Source organism: Megalops cyprinoides, chromosome 24 (assembly GCF_013368585.1).
Source record: "Megalops cyprinoides isolate fMegCyp1 chromosome 24, fMegCyp1.pri, whole genome shotgun sequence".
Taxonomy (NCBI): Eukaryota; Metazoa; Chordata; class Actinopteri; order Elopiformes; family Megalopidae; genus Megalops; species Megalops cyprinoides.
In genome coordinates this window covers 13126113-13149157 of record NC_050606.1, presented here as the reverse complement: position 1 = coordinate 13149157, position 23045 = coordinate 13126113, and the positions used below count along the sequence as shown (strand labels likewise).

At 43.4% G+C, this 23045-nt stretch overlaps 2 protein-coding genes across 2 annotated transcripts; one reads left to right on the top strand and one right to left on the bottom strand.

Annotated features, from left to right (window-relative positions):
• The first annotated feature begins 444 nt into the window (after positions 1-444).
• usp14 (ubiquitin specific peptidase 14 (tRNA-guanine transglycosylase)) lies at positions 445-13335 on the top strand. The gene is made up of 16 exons (XM_036518997.1): positions 445-605; positions 2166-2311; positions 2824-2856; positions 3313-3417; positions 4130-4233; positions 5118-5176; positions 5642-5772; positions 6184-6264; positions 7934-8016; positions 8755-8869; positions 9440-9505; positions 9774-9866; positions 10013-10141; positions 10603-10663; positions 10920-11027; positions 11894-13335. The coding sequence occupies exons 1-16, from the start codon at positions 590-592 to the stop codon at positions 12040-12042; spliced, it is 1479 nt and encodes a 492-aa protein (XP_036374890.1). The 5' UTR covers positions 445-589; the 3' UTR covers positions 12043-13335.
• A 457-nt stretch (positions 13336-13792) lies between these two features.
• thoc1 (THO complex 1) lies at positions 13793-21869 on the bottom strand. The gene is made up of 21 exons (XM_036519258.1): positions 21779-21869; positions 21155-21228; positions 20855-20915; positions 20642-20711; positions 20238-20356; positions 20003-20051; positions 19768-19863; positions 19368-19450; positions 18952-19025; positions 18473-18581; positions 18011-18145; positions 17648-17748; positions 17355-17421; positions 17133-17183; positions 16558-16628; positions 16235-16330; positions 15412-15477; positions 15151-15234; positions 14649-14796; positions 14392-14476; positions 13793-14107 (listed from the first exon to the last, which is right to left on the bottom strand). The coding sequence occupies exons 1-21, from the start codon at positions 21824-21826 to the stop codon at positions 13830-13832; spliced, it is 1965 nt and encodes a 654-aa protein (XP_036375151.1). The 5' UTR covers positions 21827-21869; the 3' UTR covers positions 13793-13829.
• Positions 21870-23045: the final 1176 nt, after the last annotated feature.

The window sequence follows — 23045 nt, the reverse complement described above, 5'->3', positions numbered from 1 at the left end:
TGGGCAAAGAGCAGTAAATTTGACTATACTTTACTTAATTACAAAATAAATCCATTTTATGTTAAAATATCCATTTATGTTGTGGTGGAAAGATCACACATAGGGTTTGTTAATGTAATGAAATATCATCTTAAATGTAACATACTATACATACATATGTTCGTTGTGAAGAGCGGCAACCTTGCGTACTTCTTAAACTAAATTTGAACAGTTTTGCTTCATATAACTTGCATTCACTGATCCAAGTCATCCGGATTAAGGTATCTGAGGACGTGGCGTTTGTTATTTTCCATTTTTAAGTACAAATCTAAACGATGTGCTTGTTTATTGGTGTTAAGTGATCACCAGTAAAAATCAGTTTAAGTCCGGTATATAATGTTGGCAATGCTGTGGTTTGATTCACCCAACTTGTCAGGCGCCTCCTTTCCATTCAGGTCGGGCAGACGCAGCCAGAGCGCGTCGATGCTTTAATCAGCGTGTAGTTGCAGCGTCATCGTGAGGAACTGTTTGAATGAAGTTCGGGAGGAGGTAGACCAAAATAGGCGCCCCAGCATCTGGAATCGGTTAATTGCATCTACAAGAACAGAAAATGCCCGTGTTTACAGGTGAGTCGTTTTGATCCTCGCAGACCCTGACACAGATGTGGGATATGGTAGACTGCATAAGGCACGTGTGATTGTTCCCAGTTAGGCCGCAGAGAGGGTTCAGGGACTCCCTCCTTGCTGGGCAGTTGGGGCTGGGAAGCCCTCAGCCCCGTCGGCAACACACGTTTGCGTTTCCCCGGGAGACGAAACGAAAGCAGCTAGCTAGCTAGCCGGCTAATGAGCTGTTGGTACCTGGCAAATGATTTGTACAGTCTCATATCGCCTCACTTCGTTTGTCATTACCAGTTGTAAAGTATTACTAGGTTTCTAGCCGCGGTTGTTTTGCGGTGCTAACGTTAGTTAGCTAATTTTTCTATTACTAGCTAGCCAGCCGGCGGTATGTTGCTGGCTACCTTAAAACTTGCTAGCAGGCAAAATTGCTAACACATCAGGTTTCGGTATAGCTAGCTAATTTGCTTATTCATTGTCGTCGTATAATGTTAGCTAGCTGGCTACATAACCAACGCTACTTTGATTTCGTAACAGTTCAGTTAAAGCGAACAGTTAGCCAACCCGAAGAAGGTAGCTAACGTTAGCTACTTTGGCTTAACCCGTTTTTACGTTGACGTACCTATTAGCTAGATAGTTGCTTGCTAACTATCTAGCTGGAAAGCGGGGCCCACATGATAACTTGCCAGTCAGCTAACGTCAGATTTCTACAGACACTGCATAATTCTAGTTGACGAAACGCTTGAATTTGAGTCTAGCTAACAAGTTGTGTGACGAATTAGCGTTTCTCACCGTTTTGGTACAAGCTTGTTAACTTGTTAATGGTAGCAGAATAGCTAATCGGCGTTGGCGAGCTAGCTAGCATCATAGTTGGATAGCCATGTCCTGCATAAGCACCTGTCTGATTGCCAATATTGCACATCGACACATTTGGAAATGGCATCCCAGAAATATTGAGTGTCGTTTAATATTAAGCTAGCTGACTGCAGATCGCTAGTTCAAGCAAGTGTCTTGCATCAGGAGTTGTAAAATAAGTCTTTAGCTGCTTTGTTTGCTAGATAGGCAGCTATTTGTTTAAATAGTGCACAATCACTGTGCTGCACATGACGTGTGGGTGAATTAAAATGCTGCCTTAATGTAACCAGTGAACTCCAATGATATGCAATTTGTCCAGATCCTCATAGTGTGATAGCCATACATCAACTGACAGAAGATGGTAAATTGTTGTTTATTGCCTGGTTAGCTCGCACAATATGTATATGTGTATATATATATATGAATAACCTTTGATTCACATTTATGAGTTGATAATGGCATTTATGTATAATTATATTAGAATGTGTCTGGAAAATGCTGGTCTAATTATACCTTCTCTGAAAGAAAAGTTTAATGTAGAACATTAAAATGTGGTGTTAAAATGTTTTGATAAAAAATAGGTGATGCATGTGTTTTAGGTTTATTTTGCTGTTTTGCTGTGTCATCATGCACATTCATGTCACTCTGTGACACTTGGTTTCTGTAAGCAAAGAGGCGTTCTCTTCAATAACATAGCCGTCTGTCTTGGCTCCCCAGTGAATGTGAAATGGGGGAAGGAGAAATTTGACGCAGTGGAGCTGAACACAGAGGAGCCCCCCATGGTCTTCAAGGCCCAGCTCTTTGCCCTTACAGGGGTACAGCCCGACAGACAGAAGGTCATGGTTAAAGGAGGGACGCTGAAGGTACTGAGGCATGCTGCTCGGAGAATGGAAAAGCCGAATTGCGTGTCTGACTGTGCAGATGTGAGCCTTGGAGGATAATTATCTGTTAATTACTACACATTAAAAAAAGATATTTAAAATCATTGATGGGCTCCGCCGGAGTTTCAGGCCCGGCCTTCAGCCTGAGTTGCAGTGCGTTTTCTCCTTCAGTCAGAGTAACAAACGGAGGTCAATGATATTAAGTTTGTTGCAACATTATTCATTGGCTTAGGGAGAAACTAAAAATCTGTAAGACACAAAGGAAAAAGTACCCCGAGGTCACATTTAAATTTGGTCATCCCTGTCTGTTCCTGCTTGCTGCTCTTTCACATGGATAGAATGAAACAATGGCAGAATCCGGTGCTTTTTGCCTTAAACCTTTTTTTGGGATAACAGATGCTCAGATGTAATCATGGATTTTCTGTCCTACAAATAAAAAAAAAAATCATAAGAACAGAGTTGGGCCTAATTCTGTTTTCTTCTTCTCTTTTCAGGATGATGAGTGGGGCAACATCAAATTAAAAAATGTAAGCCCTCTATGACATATTTTATCTCTTTTGCTTTTTAATTCTATGCTCATGTCACACTGCATGCAAGGCAAAAGTGGGGAAAGATGGTGAAAGGTAATCACTGGGTTAGAAAATGAAATAAATTGTAAAAATTGATTTGAACAACAAAAGGTAAAAGAGGATACCAGGCAAATAGATATTAGGGGTAAAGAATCAAGGATAAAAGTCATTCAGGAGGGTAGAGTGGTGTTAAGAGTAAGCAGTCAGAACAGAGAGTGGTTAGTCTTTGCCTGGATGTAGCTATATGTACAGTGGATGGATGTGACGGAGTATATGTGCTGTAGAGGGATGTTGAGTGTCTGTATGTGAATGTAAGTGATAGGCTTGTGTGGGGGAGGATTTATGTTTGGTCAGTGGGGCGGGGAGTGAGGAGCGGAGCATCAGCCCGGTTCTGTCTGTCTGTCCGTCCTGCAGGGGATGACTCTGCTGATGATGGGCTCCGCAGATGCCCTGCCGACGGAGCCTGCCGTGCGGCCCATGTTTGTGGAAGACATGACAGAAGAGCAGCTCGCCTCGGCGGTGAGTGTCCACAGCTGGCTGAAACACAGCTCCTTACACCCAGAGAGCCTGTTTATTAACCAGTTCACTTAAGAGTACTTTGGATTTTTATTTTGGCTGTTCTGTATTTTATTTTTTCGGTCAGTAGTAAAAGTATTGATTCATTCGCTCGATTAAGCGTCGTCATGAAATGCGAGCTATCCGACTCCTGGGTGTAATTTTCGTCATAGCTTAAGTTTCAAGCACAGCTGTGTGTTTATCACATTCACGGGGTTGTTGTACACAGCCTTCAGACGAATATGCAGTTATTACTATCCTAGAGTCAGTTCACGGGTTTTGTTGCTGTTGACAAAATACTGTTGTTTATAAGTGATTACGTAATTTATTGTGTGCAGTGTGACTGGACTGAATTGATTGAAGGTGCCACTATGTAAAATTGATGATCAGTGTTGAATTTTATCTACAAGATAAATCCATTCATCAATGTTAAACGGGTTTTTAAACAATTTGTCCAGTTAAAAATTACACTTGCCATATGAAAAAACGGAGTTTGAAGTACCATCTTTTGCTGTCTTGGGGAAAGCCAAAGTTATTGGAAGGTGAAGCCCTGGCACATCATTTGAAGTCCAAGGATAAATCACCCTAGCCGTTTGGTTTGGATGAAACACTTTTGCATTGCCGGGGAGGTTTCGTGTTTGTGGTCGTTAATTTCTCTGCGCTTCACGCCCTGTAGATGGAGCTGCCGTGTGGACTGACTAACCTGGGCAACACCTGCTACATGAACGCCACTGTGCAGTGCCTGCGTTCAGTGCCAGAGCTCAAGGACTCCCTCAGAAGGTGCGTCATTCATTCTCTGCACAAACCACTGCTGCGGTCCATAGCTGGAGGGTTTCTGCAGACTGTCAGTAACCCACACTTAATTATCATTATGGTGTATTATTGACCAGATCTTAGTTGAAATTGTAGAGCATGTTATAATAACCGCAAGGTTTGATGGTTCTCATTCCATTACTGACTTGTAGGAGACCATGTATAAAAAATTAATATTCCACACTGTAGGACACCCTGGGGGTATGCTGTAATGCGTTTTGGAAAAAGTGCGGTCATTTCAGGGAATTCTTGCTCATCATTCTTCTTATATTGTGTGCATAAACAAATTCCTATTATGTTTTTCAATGGACACTTATATTTTGTGCTTCTGTGTTTTCTATTCCATTTTACGGTTTGTTCCAGGTGGGGCCTAAATGTTTTTTTTTTTTTTTGTCAAATTACTTTTTTACCTTGTTATGTAATTCCTAGTAGATGCCCTTATCCAGAGTGACTTGAAGCTGAAGTAATTTGGTTTTAGCGCCATGCGCAGTGGCACCGCTGCAGTACCTCTCCTGGGAATTGAACCTCCCTTAACTTTACGATTACACTTCCCTGTACTCTACCTTGTGCTTGTTTTCTGTCTCAAGCTGTCCTCAGATAGCCAGCTAAATTTTGTTGTTTCCTTTACAAAGAAACTGCTTTGTTACAAAGCAAATAGTCAGTGACGGATCCGGGCAACATATCAGGGGGCAGAACTGGGAACAGTATCAGAGACTGAAAGGATAATGAAAGCTGAATCCAGTGCGGCGATCTGAAGCCAAGCCGCTGCTGCTTGGAGGTGCTGAGTGTTGGCTGGAGGTCAGATTCAGAAGTGCAACTTCAGCTTCATGTCTCTGTCCTCCTCTCTGCAGGTACTCTGGTGCCTTGAGGTCCTCTGGAGCAAACGCGTCTTCACAGTATATCACAGCAGGTTCGAGGAAGTCCCTATCATAGCGCATGCTCCCCTCGTGTGTGTGTGTGTGTGTGTGTGTGTGTGTGTGTGCGTGCGTATTTGCACACGCGTTTTCTGTTACTGTTACACTTGTGTCACACTGACATTACTGTAACTTAGCAGATGTTTTTTTCCAGAGTCAATTATACCACTAACAGTTTATACATGTTGGATATTTACTGAAGCAGTTTGATTTTAAGTACCTTGCCCAATGGTAGGACAGCAGTCCCCCACTGTGGATTCAGACTGGCAACCCTCTTTATTACCAGTTTATGATACTACTGTTACATCTGTGCGATGTTTGTAAAAAGTTTGATCTTTGCCTTTGTATCTTAGAATCTTAGTCAGTATGCACACGTTAGGGCACACCTAAGTCTGATATACAGAGCGAATGATTCGGGGACGTTGGAGTAAACGCCGGGGTTCTGTGTGTGCCTGTGACAGCCCTGCGTGACCTGTTTGAGTCCATGGACAAGACCTCCTCCAGCATACCCCCCATCATCCTGCTGCAGTTCCTCCACATGGCCTTCCCGCAGTTCGCCGAGAAGGGAGACCAGGGCCAGTACCTCCAGCAGGTGGGTGGGCTGTGCAGCGCTTCCACATCAAAGCTTCAGCTCACGCAAGGACAGGCATGAGTGAGATGCAGCATGAGTCAGCAGCTGGCATTGCTCTCTGTCTGCATGAGGCCTTGCTGTTGGTGTTTAGTACCATGGGATCTTTCCTGGCCACAGTGAGTCAAGATCTCAGTGTAACATATCTAGGGAAAAATGGGTATTTTTTGTGGGATTCTTTCCTGTATACAGGTATTCCTGTAAGATAAAAGTGCTTAAATGAAATGGTTAAAATGAGTACTTAAAATGTAAAAATCACTACTTGAATGTCGATGGAGGGTCATGGTTATGTCAGCTTGTGTCAGGTTGTCTGTGCTTGCTGGGTCATGCCTTTATGCGGAATCTAATGTCTCTTGGGGAAAACCTCCCCCACAGGATGCCAATGAGTGCTGGCTGCAGATGATGAGGGTCCTGCAGCAGAAGCTGGAGCCGCAGAACCCAGAGACTGCCATGGAGGTAAGAGTGCCGGCTGGGGTCGCACTTTGGTCCGCGCTATCCGACTGGAGTGGATACTGCAGCTTCTGGTTCAGTGGACTGTAACATTAAATCATGCGAGAAATGGCACCTCTGCGAATAAACCTTAATTCCAGGATGAACCAGAAGTGAACTCTATTTACATTCCCAGGGTTCATAATATTGAGTTAAAATGTTGATGTTTGTGTTTAAATCAACAGGAAATTTATTGAGTTTAAATTTTATAGTGCCAGTAAAATTCAGATAATGTATATGGTAATGCTCAAAGGACTTTTAGATTACAGTGACTATAGTAATTTTACCTTCAGATATTCAGTGGTGAGCCAGTATTTTAAGACAGGTTAAGTACCTGTCAGAAATAGCCTTTCTGGCTTGTTTGTGGTACTGCTGTACAGATAAATACCCATACAGTAAACAATTGCAATTAATTTCAATAACTAAATTACTGTTACTTTTATGTTAAATGGTTCTGAAAATGTGCATGGTGCAGAGTAAGGTACTAAAGTGGAAATTAAAAGGATTCTAATGTCTGATCTGGAGCCCTAATCACTGCTATGGCTACATGAGGATATCCATAGGAAGTGTTGCAAAGACTCAAGCCTTTAATGTTAAGGCAGATAATCACCCTCTGTGCGCACTGTAACAGAACTCTGACTTCCACTTGAGCAGTAGGGTAATCCCTACAGTTGTGCCAGACCTTTGCATGGAATGTTTATTAAAGACCTTAGATACACTGAAAGACAAGCGCAGTGGGACATGAACGACCTTGAGCTGGAGGTGTTTCCCTTGCCCGTTTTGCCGAGCGTTTGTCAGCTTTATGAGGCGTGAATGCATATTGGATTCGATAATATCGGTAAACTCATGGGTGCCTGGAAGTCGTTATTTTTACCCACGGAAACACCAGTGTTTCCTCGCCTGCCATTATTGCTTCAGTGGTAATTTGGAAGTAGCAGGGAAGGGTTGGCAGGAGTTTTAACGGATCTCTTAAGGTCCACATTGATTACTGTGTCAAGGTGATCAATAGCCTGCATAGTGACCCCAGGGGAAAGTAGACTTGGAGTTGTAGTTCATTGATGCCCTTTATTGATTACAGTCCTTTTGGAGCGCTCAAATATCAGACCGCTGATCTGTTTGAAGCGTTTTGTCAGAACTAGTGTGTTTGTTTTCCACTGCGATTGGATTACACTGCCAGAGTGCGTGAGACCTGATAGTGCAGTCATGGGGATGGGCCTGTCATTCGCATTAGTTAAACCCTGCCAACAAACGGTGGATCTGTAGATTGTTTGAATTCAAGTTTTAAACCATACGGTGGCGTTTTAGCTGACCTTGGCCACCCCAGATCATGGTCGGATTCATTCGTTTGGTCACGTCCCTTTCCTGAACGAGTCATTTTGTTTGCAGTTACAGCAAATCAATGTATAGATTGAGTGAGGTAGTACCACGTTTGATGTTCATTAACACCGATTACTGGAAGAGTTACTGGAGCACAGGAAAAGGCTTGATTGGGTGCCCTGCTGTTTGCTACACACTAGGCTAGCGTATAATGTAGCGTTCAGCGCACCAGACTTTGGATTTGACTGTTGTGAGTGATTGTACAGTAATTGAAATTTGCTTAAAAGAATGGCATTGTCTCCCCCCTCTCCACTCCCAGACTGACTCTGATAGCGGAGACACCGCTCCTCCTGCCAAGAAGAACTTCATTGACCAGTATTTTGGGTTGGAGTTTGAAACCACGTATCCTTTAAAACCGGCTGTGGGTTCTGAGCAGACCAGCATTTCTTTGCCGTGTCTTCACTACACCTGAGTACACGACTGGCACGTATGGAGCCCTCCGCTACAGCACTGTGGTCTGAGCTTCTGTAAGATCCCCATGGTGCTTGAAGGTCTTTGCATCCTTTAAAGTCATAGAAAGTGTGTCAATATCCCACTGTCCTGTAAAAGTCTTAAAAAATGGCCTAAATCTAAACAAACAATAGTACATTCTAGTTTCTGTTACAGCAATCACATTTGTCCATTTTTCTTAATGGAGTGGCTTGACGCTTGATTTTTTTTGCTGTCAGGTCTAGCAATGCCAGTTTGGCTTGAGTGGTTAGTTAGCTGGCTTGTACATACATCTCACTATCAGATGCCATTGATGATAGCCATTTGCTGCCAAGATCTGTGGAGACATGAGATATTTAGAAAATACTGTCTTAAAATTATTTTACCCTCCAATTCTCTCTTCACAGTAAGCCAGTTTCAGGGGAATTTCACTGTTGCATCAATAGAATCCTTTAAAAATGCATGGTTAATCCCTGTAGCATCTTTAAAAAATCAAGATAGAAAATGTGAGGCAGAAAATAGGTTTCATTTGAGTGGGGAGCACTCCATTTCAGTCAGCCTTTCACATCGGCTCTTTCTGAGTGTCAGCCAGTCCATCGTCCTAGCAACAGCAATCGCTCTCTGTGGTTCATCACCCTTAACCCCGCCCAGTATGAAGTGCACGGAGTCGGAGGAGGAAGATCCCACCAAGGGCAAGGAGAGCCAGCTCCAGCTCAGCTGTTTCATCAACCAGGAGGTGAAGTACCTGGCCACCGGGCTGCGGCTGGTGAGTGACCTAGCAATGTTTCCATAGGGTTTCCATTCACACTCATTCATTAGGTAGGTGCTCTTAGCCAGAGGAACTTACATAGCAAGGTAGATTAGCGCATATAAGTTCACATGAATAACAGTACATACACAAAAAACATCAGCAGCAGTAGCATCAGCCTATAATGTAGTGCTGTTATAACCATAGCGCTATACTTTAAAGACTACTAAAGTGCTGCAACTGTTGAGGATTCATCAGTCACCTAAGATTTTCAAACTTTGCAAAACTTTCTAAAAAAGAAAACAAAATTTTGCTGTGTCATTTTGGTTATTGTGTGTAGATTCACAGCCAAGAGAATACATTTAGTCCATTTTAGATTAAGTCTATAACACAACTAAGTGTGTTATGGGGGATCTGAATGCTTTCCGAAGCCACTATGTATAAAAAAAAGTACTGCCATGTTAACCATAGCCATAACCATAATAACCACTAACTGCGGTGCCATACAGAAAATCCTAGTCTGGAATCTCCCTCTAAACCTCCTGCATCTCTTTTTCTCTCTTTCTCTCTCTCCTTCTCCCCTCACAGCGCCTGCAGGAGGAGATCACCAAGCTGTCTCCATCTTTGCAAAGAAACGCTCTGTATATTAAATCCGTGAGTACATCTATTTTCTCCATTCAACAAACAGACGATGGTGAAGTGTATTACAGCTGTTAAACAGACACTTTCCAAATAACAGCTCTCGAGGCAAAGATGAACTGTAGGTGGTAATTTTAGTTAAGCTCTGAAGAAACAACATCCGATGTGGGGCAAAAGGGCTTATCCTGAGCACCTGAGACACCCAGTACAATTTTGTTTCTTAGATAGAAGGACTTAAGGTTCGAAACGTTTAATTTTCGTGTTTCCGCCTTTTCGTCTCCAGTCTAAAATCAGCCGACTCCCTGCTTACCTGACTGTTCAGATGGTTCGCTTTTTCTACAAAGAGAAGGAGTCCGTCAACGCCAAAGTCCTGAAGGTCAGTCCCGAAGACCAGTTCTGTGTAGAGGCAAACAGGCTGCTCTGTTGTGCTTCTTACACACTGGAGAGCACAAGGTTATTATTTTGTTGCCTGTGAATAAACACTGTTTTATGTTTGACTGTTTGTGTTGTGGGTTTTTGCAGGATGTCAAGTTCCCTCTAATGCTGGATGTCTATGAGTTGTGCACCCAGGAGCTGCAGGAGAAGATGGTGGCGGTGAGGTCAAAGTTCAAGGAGGTGGAGGACAAGAAGCTGGAAAAGCAGCAGCAGAAGGCAAGTGTTGCCATCCCTCGATCTGTCAGTTAGGAGCAGTTAGAGCACCACCGGGAAGTCCTGACCTTGGATCGGTTTTGTTGTTTAGCTTTTAATGGTTAGGGTTACCATTTTGGCTGGGGAATCTGGTCCTGCATCAGCACTTACAGGCAGCTTATGCCTCAAGTGTGGAACCCCTAGGCACTGACTAAGGACAAGCGTTAGTTTTATGCCCAGAATGTTTGAGGCATCAGTCAGCGTTGGGTTCCCTTTTCACTGCTTTAGGCAGAACCTACATATACCAGGCTAGTGAAGAGGTGGAATAACGGTAAAGACCCTGGTTAAATGGCCCTAGTTAATGAGGACACCGGTGACTGTGATGCTCAACATTCCAGACTTCATTGGAGTTACCATAGATAATGTTGACCCAGCAGTTTATGGCAGTGAGCCATTATTTCAAATATGTTCTGACTGTCTGACAGGTGGAAAAGAAGGCTGTGCCACAGAAGGAGGTGAAATACGAGCCCTTCTGCTTCCCTGATGGTGAGTGCGTTCCAGACAACAGCTTCAGGCATGGGGCGTGGGTGAACTAATAATAGTGATGATATATGTGGGGGTATTACTCATTCCACTCGTTTTGTTTTAAAGAATCTCCACCCTTTTACCTGCATGAGTGTCTGAGTGTCCATGTGTACCAGACACATGGACACTCATACTCATACACATGCACACGCGCACGCACATACATGCATACACACACGTACATGGTTATGCTGTTTGTTTTCGGTGCCGTTCTCAGACCTGGGCTCCAACAACAGCGGATACTATGACCTGCAGGCAGTGCTGACCCACCAGGGCCGCTCTAGCTCATCAGGACACTACGTAGCCTGGGTCAAGAGGAAAGAAGGTATGCGGCTTTTAATTAAGTGGGAGGGGAGTCTGTATCCTCTCCAATTCTGTCTTCAGGACTCTTGCTTTCATCACACATTTACATTTACATTTATTCATTTAGCAGACGCTTTTATCCAAAGCGACTTACATAGGTTACAGTTCTTTACAATGTTATCCATTTATACAGCTGGATATTTACTGAGGCAATTGTGGGTTAAGTACCTTGCCCAACCTTTCGGTTACGAGTCCTGCTCCTTAACCGCTATGCTACACTGCTGCCCCACATCATTTGCGTAGGTAGACGAGCAGACATTCATTCTTATTCTCATGTCCACAGCTTAGACATAGTCTCTGTGTTGGCTGGTGAAGCGCTGTGTGTAGTGGTGAGCCAAAATCTGTTTCGACATTTCCCAGAATGTTGTGAAAGCAGATCCTCTTCCTTGGAAACCGTTGACAGTTTTTAGCCTGTAGAGATTTTTTTCCCCCTCCACCCTTCAATGGTTATCATCACTGACAGGTTGGTTTCTTTATTACCCGAGGATGCAAAGCTCTAACCCTGTAACTCTAAATCTTGGTTTATGCTTCTGCGTCGAACCCCCGCCTATCGCTTCGACGCCGTCGTGAACCTTTCGAAGTTCTGCGTCGGGGTTGAATGCGTTGCTCTGCGTCGCTGTGCAATTCACGGCCATAACGCTAGGGAACTCGTTGATTGTTTAGCTTCCCGCTTCGATATTCCGCTCACAGTGAACAACGGCGACCGAAATGCCGGATACGCGGCGATGCAGAGGGCTCTGCGGGGGTACGCTGTCGATTCGACGCATAGGCATAAGTCAGGCTTAAGCCCAGATCCTTCAGTGGTGCCGTTTCTTCCTCTTCCCTCAGATGAGTGGGTAAAGTTTGACGACGACAAGGTGAGCGTGGTGTCGCCGGAGGACATCCTGCGGCTGTCGGGCGGAGGGGACTGGCACATAGCTTACGTCCTGCTCTACGGCCCGCGCCGACTAGAAATACTTGAAGAGGAGCAACAATAACCGAGAGGGAAAAAAAACAAAAACCTATTAATGCCATTTCCAAGCACTGTCTGCATAGATGTGCAATAAATATTGGTGTCTTTAAACTTCTGACCTTAATTTTATTATTATTTTTTTTTGTAACCAACGGGGATGCAGCCTGTGCATCCTTTATGCATCATAACCCAACAGGCGACCTGTCAGACAAGGTTTCTAAGAGATACTGGAACCAATGTTAAGAAAAGGGTTAAGCTCAACCCTCGACTGGGCTGTCAGGCAGAGCTCCTCCATTACCTTACACATTAAATGAATATATTTTTTAAAAACCTTTTTTTTGACCTGTAAGATTTTCATGCCTATTATGTGGTAGTATAGTATTATTTTGAAGTCATGTACTCCTGTACACTTGGCCAGGCTGAGTTCTTAGTGGAAGAGTGAAGGTCCTGCTGCATGCCCTTTGGAGTTGGAGGTTCTCCAAAGCATTCCCCGGTTCTAGGTTTTGGCACTGTTTTCTCAGTTCTGGTCCCGGAAGCCTACTGGGTATGCCCTTGCGTTCTGCCAAAGCCTGGTGCGAGTTTGACTGTGATGCTAGCCATCCTGGATTTGACGTCCTGTCAGCTGTACACTTTAGGTGGAAATAATACGTGGATGTTTACTTTTATGAATTAAACTTCAGTTACCTGCTGCCGTTAAACAACCTTAGGGCAGTGGTTAACGGCTGCTCAATCTTAACGGGCAAACACAGTGGGTTGCTGGGAACTGAACTGAGAAACAAGGCTATTGCAGGGTTTTATCAGAGACGGAACCACCACGCTACATCTCTCGTTTGAAGTGGCTGTTTTTGCTGGCGGTTCTTGAAAGCCAACTTGTGTGCGTGTGTATAAGCTTTGAAGACGGGTCTCTCTGACGTGATCAGAAAAAAGAGTGCACAATTTTACTCCAGTTTCAGCTGCGACTCCTCCAATTCTGTGTATCTTCATTTTTTCGCATTACAAACAAACACATCGCTCTCATACACTGCGTATTTTGTCCTTGCCGCACGGGGTTAACTCCCTTCAGCTACGCGCATGACTTGTGAGCTCTTCCTGCTGTCACCAGTGAGACAAGTCTTTGGGCTCACTTCATATCAGTGTTGCAGCCCAACGCCACCTCTACTGCCACCATCATATAAGCCCAAAAAAAAAAAACGGTGTTTCATTTTTGTCATAAGTTATTGATTGCTGGCTTTTCATACATGGGAAAAATAAACTGTTATACTGAAGCTGGCTGTGTGACTGGTATGATTTTTTTTTTTAACTAAAGGGTGGTGTTTTGCCACCAGTCCAGTGCAAAACTATGTACAGTACCAGTCAAAAGTTTGGACACACCTACTTTTTCACTTTTTTCAAATAAAGACATGAAAACTATGAAATTAACACAAATGGAATTATGGTGTGACCAAGAAAATACTGAATCAAAACTCAGTTCAGATTCTAAGCCAAAAATATTTTAAATTAAACATTTTGTGGAAAGAAATTCAAACATGGCCATCAACGTCAGTATTTATATTGGTTTAAGAAATAAACATTTAAGCATAAGTATATCAATGTCTTTGCATGTTTTCCCTTTATCTTAAACAAGTGTGTCCAAACTTTTGACTGGCACTGCATGCTCCCTGCCAACATATGTAAGAACTAAGAGGAAACTGACACATGCATTGTAGACACTGTTACAAAACATTTATTTGAACAACAACTAGTAAGAGAAAATGTTTTTACAACGAGCAGAAGAATTAAAAAGGACCTGGAGCCGGGGGAAGGGGGCGGGGCCTATGTCTCGCTGAGGCTCTCGGCTATCTTGGGGAATCCGGCGGCGTTCAGGGCGGTGACCAGGTTCTCCACGGTGGCCTGGCTGCCCTCGCGGTCCTGCCACGCCACCAGCAGCAGCTTGGCCTGCATCTCCACGTCCTCGCTGTCCGTCTCGATCTCCCGCACCTCCACCGCCTTCATCTCCAGCTGCCCCGCCAGGGTCTTCCACTGGGCGCCCAGCTTGGCCGCGATCTCGTCCATCTGCTGGTTGGACACCAGCTTGTTCTGGATACCTGGGCCTGGAGAGAGAGGGTGAGAATGCTGAATAAGTGAGAACAGGTTGGAGGCCCAATTTAGATCAAAATGAACCTGAGAAAGTCTGACACACACACTTGGGACATACAGTGGAAGCCCTGATGTGTTCAATCAGAAGGTAAAATGGACCAATTAGCTGAGAACAGGCAAGATGCTCCATCCACCACAGACATGTTCACATCAGTAGCTCTACAGAGAACTGATGTGCGAAATACAATGTAAAATCCAACATTATCTTGTCCATTAAAACGAAACCTTCCAAACTCACTGTCATTGCTCTCTTTGAGCAGGTTGTCACCATTGTCGTCGTCATCATCCTCTCCCGTTTTGATTTCTTCAGAGGGGAGGTCCTTCTGTGTACAGGGAAGGGAAAACAAAGCTCGCAATACAAGTATGAAACAATGACACAAGTCACAGCGTTAGAAGTACTGATAACTGCAACGGCAGCTTCCCTTCATAGGGGGGCATAGGGGGTGGGGGTGTGGGGTGTGAGGTATATGAAGGGGGGTGGGGCCAGCCACTGACCGGTAGTTCCTTGGCCAGTTTGATGACCATGCTCTCCAGATAGTCTGCCAGGCTCTTGAACTGCTGGTTGGTGGGCTGGAAGAAGTGGGGACTCCTCCTGGATAGTAGTCGAAGTGCTCGCCAGCCGTAGTTGGAGTTCCTCACAACCCTATAGAGGGAGCGGAGTATCACGGTCAATACCTTTTCACATCTCCAAAAAAAAAAACAGGCCTGCACAGCTTCCAACTCCATGTACTTATGATGTAGGAACCTCTACACTGTCCCAACCAAACAGGTTTGAAAATCTACACAGGTGTCAGAGCATTGCAAACATCAGGCGTTGGGAAACTCCACAGTCCCACAGGTTTTGGACAGACATTTCAAATACAAATTAAGGTTTACCTGAAGCAAATTTGGATTAGGATTTGAATTCCCAGTTAGTGTATGCTATAAAATAAATATCAACAATAGCTCTTGCAGCCTGTAACCACTGCTTGTTACATTTTGATGGGTTCATACATACTTGTACTCGTCTTCCACCATGTTGGCTGGATCAGCCTGCTCAATGGCCTCTTCGAAAAACTCCTCCAGGGAAGGCATAAACTCCCTGAGAAAGGACAAGGTGTTAGAACTTCAGCCTCACAGATTTCACACACTCTACATCCACCTCGATACTTTGATGTGTAGCATTTTCTACCCTGGTGTAAGTACGACAAGGATAAAATTACACCTCTAAACACATGTAGGTTTCTATAAGACCCAGCTTTAAAATCTACACTCGCACCTGCTGTCTGACTTGCAAGCCTCCATGTTGTCATGGTTGAGATTCCACAGCCGCGTCAATTCATCACTGCAACAAAAAAAGACATCGGTATGAATGAGGATGTGAAGATGCTCTGCAGTTCATATCTCTTCACATCCAAGGGAAAAGATTCTTCTGACAGGTCCCTGAAAGGCTTTCTGTTATTATCTAGTAGTTCTCGCTCCAAGACTCATTTTATTAAGACTTATTAAGACTCATAATATTATGTCCTTTTTCCCCCCCACAAATACATTCTCACAACATTGCTGCAATTTAATAAAAACATTGCAAAACAAAGCTCGTTTTAAAGCAATAGAGGCAAGACTGGGGGTTGGCTACAGCGTTAGCTGATGCAAGTTAAACCGTCTATTGATTTAAGGCATACAGAAACATGATCTCATCTTATGATGGAAGTTAGGGTACTGCATTTAGTGACCATGTTACCCACAGAGGATTCACACTTGGGCACACTTCAAAGCCTGTGAAGGACAACAACACTATGCTCTGAAGCAAGGAACAAACCCCAGCTGAGTACCAGGAACACACCAAATAAAATCTCCTTGTAATAGGAGCAGCTGGCCTATAATTGGCAAAGCCCAATGCAGACCAGAAAATAAATTCAGCCTCCTGTGTCAAGTCACAATGTGAGTCTTAGAGCTGGTGTGCGTTCAACGCTGGCTGGCTGCACCCTGTGTGTACCATCTTTATTAGATGCAACTGTAAGCTGCTCTGGTTAAGAGTGTCTGCCAAATTTAGTAAATGTAATGTAACATACAGTTGACCCTGTATAATAATGTCCACTTACTTGCCCATGAAGATCTTCCTATCGGGGCCTTTGCCCAGGAAGTCCTCTGGGGCTTGCCTCTTCCTGGAGGGGCGTGTGGGTTTGGCATCGGCTGGCCTGGGATATGAACACACCAGCAAGGTGATGAGAAGACAATGCTGACAGGCACTCAACACAGCAATCCTCTCAACTCAAGGCATTCAACAGTTTCCCTCCTGAGCCTGAAGCATGGTACATTCAAAATCTAAAACGTTTCATAAATACAGCCACTTAAATCAAATAATATCTAACTTAGAACACAAAAGTTAAGTTCACAATGGGTGAGGCCGATTCAGCTGTGGTACCTCTCTTTCACAAAACTTGGGCATCCCTCATTTTTCCACGAATTCCAGTTCTCTTCTGTGTTCAGGATGTGCTGCCAAAGACAACAGCAAAGATATCAGCAACAGTAACGATAAAGCCTACATGGCTTCACCTCTGAAAAGACAAATACTGGGGACATACTTGTGGTGTAGAGTTCCCAGTCAGCAGTGTAAGGGCTGTCTGATTAGCCTGTTCAGTGTGGCTATGTGTACCAACACAGCTAGATTTCATATTCTGATTATTTTGCTCACATAGCTCATTTCAAGGTTCACCTAGATATGACATAAACAATATGACAAAGGAGTAGATATAGATATAGATTAATATAGATTTTTGAGAGTGATTTATGGTTCCCTTTAAGAACAATGAAGCACATCAGGCATAGTCAGGCACAGAGAAGCAAACGAGGCATCCAAATGAACGTGAACATGTGCCTACATGCTGAACGTGTGCTCCATAAAAGACCTCAGTAGCGTCTTTAGTGTAACAGCTAAAATCCTGGGAGAGAATGCTGTCTGTGTCAGTATTTAAGAGAAGCTGTTATCGAGAGGCTTACCTCTACCATGGTTGCAAACTTGTCCCCATCAGGTGGAATCTCTCTGAGAAGCTGGTGTAGAGGGGAAGGACTTTACTGTTATGCAGCATTTATATTTTCAATGTGAGATATTCTATTATTAAGGGATAGGACAAGTAGACTTTGACATCTCTAATTTGTATCTCTTTAATCCTTCAAGATGCTCTTTGATGCAAAAAAGACACATGGGCACATTAAACTGACCTGGTAGACCAGTTTAGTGGTTTCCTCCATCCATAAGCTCTGGTCATCATTCAGGACACAACTGGAGCTGCAGCAGGGTAGGAGGTTAAACCATTCCAGTTAAGCTACACCATACCACAGATCATGTGTCATCATGCACAGAACCTGCTCACCTAATGCCTAACTCTCTCCCGCTCACTACATCAGCTAATTATTAATAAACACATCTCTCTTTCCCTGATGTTTCCATCTCAGCTGTACAAGGCTCCAGTTCCCTGAAGCTGCTGGGAGATGGCAGTGTCTCACCGGCTTACCTTTTGAACTTGACCTGGCCTTTCAAATACTGGAACAGGATTAAATACTGCAGAAGGATGTGGCGCCTGAAGTTGCTGTCACTCAGCTGCAGGTCCATCAGCTGCGGAGAGGGCAGAAGTGAGGACTTAGAGTGCACTCTCTGCAGCTGGAAATACTCTGGGGAAGACGGGAATCACTGTGCATGCTATGTGGAGTGGGCAGCAGATTGAGGGCCGAGCATGCTCAGAGCATGCTATACCATACTGCCATGCAGCGGACTCTATTAAAGTGACACCAGAGAGGGTCGAGGGGCTGCACTCAGGACCAGCTGTGTGCAGTTTCCAGCAACCCTTAAGATAAGATGGAGGGGTGATGGAACACACCTTCTCGCTGGTGAGGAATTTGGCGAAGTACACGTGCTCCCCTCCGGCCGTCCTCAGCTCCTCCAGCTTCCTTTTGGAGGCCTGCGTGTCGTCCAGCTTGTAGCTCTTGAACACCGCCAGTGTCTCATCAGAGTACTGCAGGGGAGACACGAACACACGCACTCTTCCATTAAACATCAAACTCACCATTCAATTCTGTAATGCATTAATAAAATGCTTACAGCCAACAAAAACTGTTTTACGCTTTTGCAATCATGTATAAGGACTGCATTAATGTAAACATGAATATTTTATTCAAATGAATTAGTTGCAACCATTTATCTGATCATTCATTCATTCATTCTCAGCGGATGCGAGTGAAGCTCTATAACAAGGGAAGGGATCACGCAACAAGATGCAGACAGGCCACAGCTTAAAATGCCGGCACCAGCTAGCTGTGTTATTGGGCAAGAGGGGCGTCACCTTAAGGAAGGTCATCCAGGAGAATTTGTCATAGCACTGCACAGGGTTCCTGAAGTAGTCCTGCAGGGTCCAGAACTTTCTGTACAGGTTGTAGTCAATAGGGATGGAGCTGAAGACAGAGAGATGCAATCACTGTATCATTCACACGAAACATGAAAAATACAGGTCAGAACTGACAACTACCATCTCCTCCTACAATGCATGCATCAGTGGCTCTGCCCTCATTCTTTTTCACAGGGAGGCATGCACACAACTTATAGATTGAATAGGTTCATTTGAAAATCAATTTAATGTCATTAAAAACTTCTCCAGGTTGCACTGAAACAGCAACAGAAACATGGAAATAAAGTCATGCATGGCTGGGAATTCTGTCTTCAAGCAAATGTAATTACAACGCTTTCCTACAATGTTGAGCTTTCATTGGAGGAGGTCTGCTTGTTGCAGTAAGCAAGTACATCAAATGAGGGTGTCTCTCTTACCATGGGGCTGGCTCATCTTCATCCCCCATCTCACCCTCCTCTACCTCCATGCCTTCCTCCTTTTCTTCTGTGTGCTGTGCAGAGCAAAACATAGAAATTCTTGTGACGTGAGGGAATATCACAAATTTATTCTTCCTCACATCCACCTCCATAATCCAGAGGCAATTAGCAATGTGTTACACCCAGGTATCCAACCAAGCTCATATTTTTAAACTTCAGAGAACAGATTGGGAGCTTAAAACGCAGACTTTAAAGCTTAAGAGATCTGAGCAATATCTTCTTCACCCAGTCCCTGGAAATAAATATCAAAATCCCCAATTAAATGATGCTATGTGTATGTAAGTTCGAGCAGTGTTGCAGCCAAAGAGTTCAAATACGGGGCCTGAGTGTTCATCAGCGTGTATTCAGCCACTTACCTTCTGTCCCAGAGTACTCTCCTGTTCATTTTTGTTGAATACAGTGATGTTGTCCAGGTTAAACTGACTCTGCAGGTTCAGCCCTGTAAACACAGGAGACAGTAAGCTCCAAATCCATGTACATACTCACCGGAATAAAATGCCAATGAGTAACAACATGTGGCACTGAATTCTCCAAATACACAATGTCATACATAATTCACACCATTTCATGATTATTACCAAGCTCTGTGATTAACACTGCTGCTAGGGTCCATAACGCTAAATGTCTGCCACTACAGAAACTGTGAGATTTTAGAAGTATCTTCAAGTAAGATGGGAGCTACAGAAATTCTACATTATTAGTTTGTTAGCTGAGCTTTTGAATCAGGTGTCCAGTTGGCAGTTTAAACCCTCTAACCTGATTTCTCCGACAGGGGGAAGAGTCGAGCCAGGAACAGCTGGATGCGCCCACAGAAAACGGTGTTCTGGGACTTGGACAGCCTCCTGAGGAGATCTTTGGGGTGGGAGAGAGGCAAACACTGGTCAACTCCACTTCACAACATTAGCAAGTCACACAGACAGAAATGCAAACTGCATGCTCCAACCACCAAATTACATTTAAAGAGAGCAACAGGTTGCTTCGGTGTGCTCACCATTACACATCCTTAACAAGTAGTTCTTCCCTGCAGAGTAGAAGGAGTTCTGTGGGCAATAAAGACAAAAAATGAGTTTATCCAGAACAAATGTTCTTAAATTGATGCTGCTTATACCACATATTTCCATGGCTTAGTGTCACCAAATATTAACAAGTTACCTACACAGAAACGCTAGCCAATGTCCATTTATTACAGTGTACGATTACACTAGGACAAGGTGAATCGCACTCACAGATTTCCACGTGGAGACGTTTTCCTCGACGAAGGTGAATATTTTGTCACACTGGTCCAAGGGAAGACAGTCCAGCACGTCTCCCAGAAGCAGGAAGGGAGTTGTGGCTGAGCAGATCCCTGAAGCCCAGCAAAAAGACAAACACAGCAAGACTGCTCACAGCAGATCTATATCACAATTACATTCCACAACAACCTGCTTGTGTGAGGTGATGTTTAGTTAAGTGACTAACAAGTACACAAATTCTTACAAAATGAAGAGCACAAGAGGCCTCAGACCTATGAGTCAAATGTAAGCAATACTAGGATGCATTCACTACAATGGCTATGTGCTGACTAGGTTCTTGCTGCTCTAATAAAGACCCATAACCATACACTATCTGCCTTCAGCAAACACCAGCCCACCTTCAGTGACTCCATCAATGCTGAGGTAAATGAGAGACAGGAAGTCATCACAGCTGGCCTTCTGTTTCACCTGAGGGAAAAAAAAATCAAAAATCTGTCACGGCTTTCACTCAGATCATCGGAGCTTCATTATCACATACTAAAGAATATAATTTATAAGGTACAGGAAATTAATGGAAATTCAGTGTGTTGCCCAAAACCCGGCCAACTTACAATTTCCCCCTCCAGCACTCCTCGAAGAGCTTGGTCAAGTGTGGTTTTCTTCTCTGTCTCACTGTGGAAGCACAACAAGGTGACCAACATGCTCCTAAGATGCTCTTTGGCTAAATTAAAGCCTCTTTAAAGTAAAGCCAGGCAGCTACAACTGCTGCAGCTTTATGTACAACAATGACAACATAACTACTCAACATATATTAACTCATAAATTACCATATCTATTGGATATTTATTATATAGTCAGTAGTTCTTAGGTAAATTTTGATTTGAATTTGAGATTGTTGCAGATAAACTTACTTCCCAGGGAGCTGGTTGAAGACGTTTATCAAGGGCTTGCTTGTTTTGCTGTCCAATGCAGCTCTAGTTGCAGCCTATAGGAGGAACATGTTACCCGATTACTACATTATCAGCTACTTAACTGGCAAACATGAACGCTGTTAGTTTCACTTTCATAAATACACTGTATACACCCATGTTCTCAAGTTAATAACAACAGTTAATCTGGCAACCCTAATGCATTAACTGGCCGGCTTCCCACCTACCTAGCAGAAAACGATCTAGCAGGCTGCAGCCTAGCAAGTTACACAACATAATCGTCTCTCCCAGTCAAAGCCGGTACATTCTGCATTACACTGAATGGCCACATGGTCCGTCATTTCATTGCTATCTGTAGCTTCCGATCATTCCCCACTAAATTAATTTCAAGATGGATAAACACACGGAAGCTACCTAACGTGTTAATATGAGCTAACGAGACAATGCAATCAAAGCTAGCGACCATTAGCAAGGTTTCTGCCTGACTACCTTGTTACCATCGTTAGCGCAGCCGTAAGGAAACACTGGAAACACGTGTGAAAAGTTAAGAGACCCACACCAATTTTGCCACACACCTTATGTATCCCAAAACTGCAAACAACATACCGTAAATTTGTCTTTGGCATCATTGAAGTTGAACATGGACGGAGACATTTTCCTTCGTAAATTCACTACAAGACGGCGTCTTTCCGCCAAGGAGGCGTGGTTAATAACATTACGTACCTAGGAATGACGGGGGAAAGATCAACGACGTCATTTACAAAGAGTGTCGCAGCACACAGTCATTCGAGAAAAAATAAACAGCGTCACCTGCTGACAGCGGAGGAACAACGCAACAGCAACAGTCAGAAAGTAACGCGCTCCGATCACTCCTGCAGCTACTGACGTTCTCGTTTACTTGTGTTGTTATCATTGTCACACATATTGTACCGTTAGCGTGTTGATCTATGAGACTGTTATATTCACAGATATACCCTGGGACGTCTTATATACATAAGATTTCTCTTACCACTAAGCCAATGAATGCCGGAGCGCACACCATGAAACCATATTAATCTTCAAATGTGTGTCATTTTGCTCGTCTGTTCAAAATGTGCTATGACAACTGGGAGAAGCTTTTCTCCGTCTTAGTCCATGTTTTCAGAAACAAATCAATAGGTGTGTGCTTGGATTTTTGCCTCAGACAGGGTATTTGGAAAGTCTGAATAAATACAGTTAATTGCAATTCAGTGCAATTCCTCCGTTAAGCTCTGCACTATGAGATGATACAGAGCTATGAATATTAAACTGAATATCATGAGTTCACAAAAACAATGAACAAGTTCTACCAGTGCTTCTGTTAAAATGAACCTAATCGAGGGAATTTTATTTTGGTACCTGACAAAAAAACTCTTGGTTGTAAAAATATTGCATAAAATGTGGGTAATGGAACCCTTTAATATTTTAACAGTATATCTTTTCCACACCTTCTTCTTTCTATACCTCCATTAACCACTAGGTGATGATCTTCATCCAGTTGTGGTTTGTGCCTCACAGTCTTTATAAGATTTTCACTTCTTCAGAAGACTTGCACTGAAGAATGATGTCATAACAAGGTAACAAAACTGCAACACATAATTTGTTAGATACAAGCATAACTCCACAATCTCAATACCCCTGTAGCTGCATATAACTTGTTCAAGGTAAATCAGCAACATACCCAGTATAAAACACTAAAATCATATATTACTAGTTTCTTGTTTTTTTTTTTTTGTTCATTTATTTTTTATTGTAACCTGTATCAGTGAGTCAGACCACAACTGTTACTCATGTCTTCCACGGCCTTTAGGAACAGAAACTAAAATGACAAAATATAATAATGCAAATAGAAGTA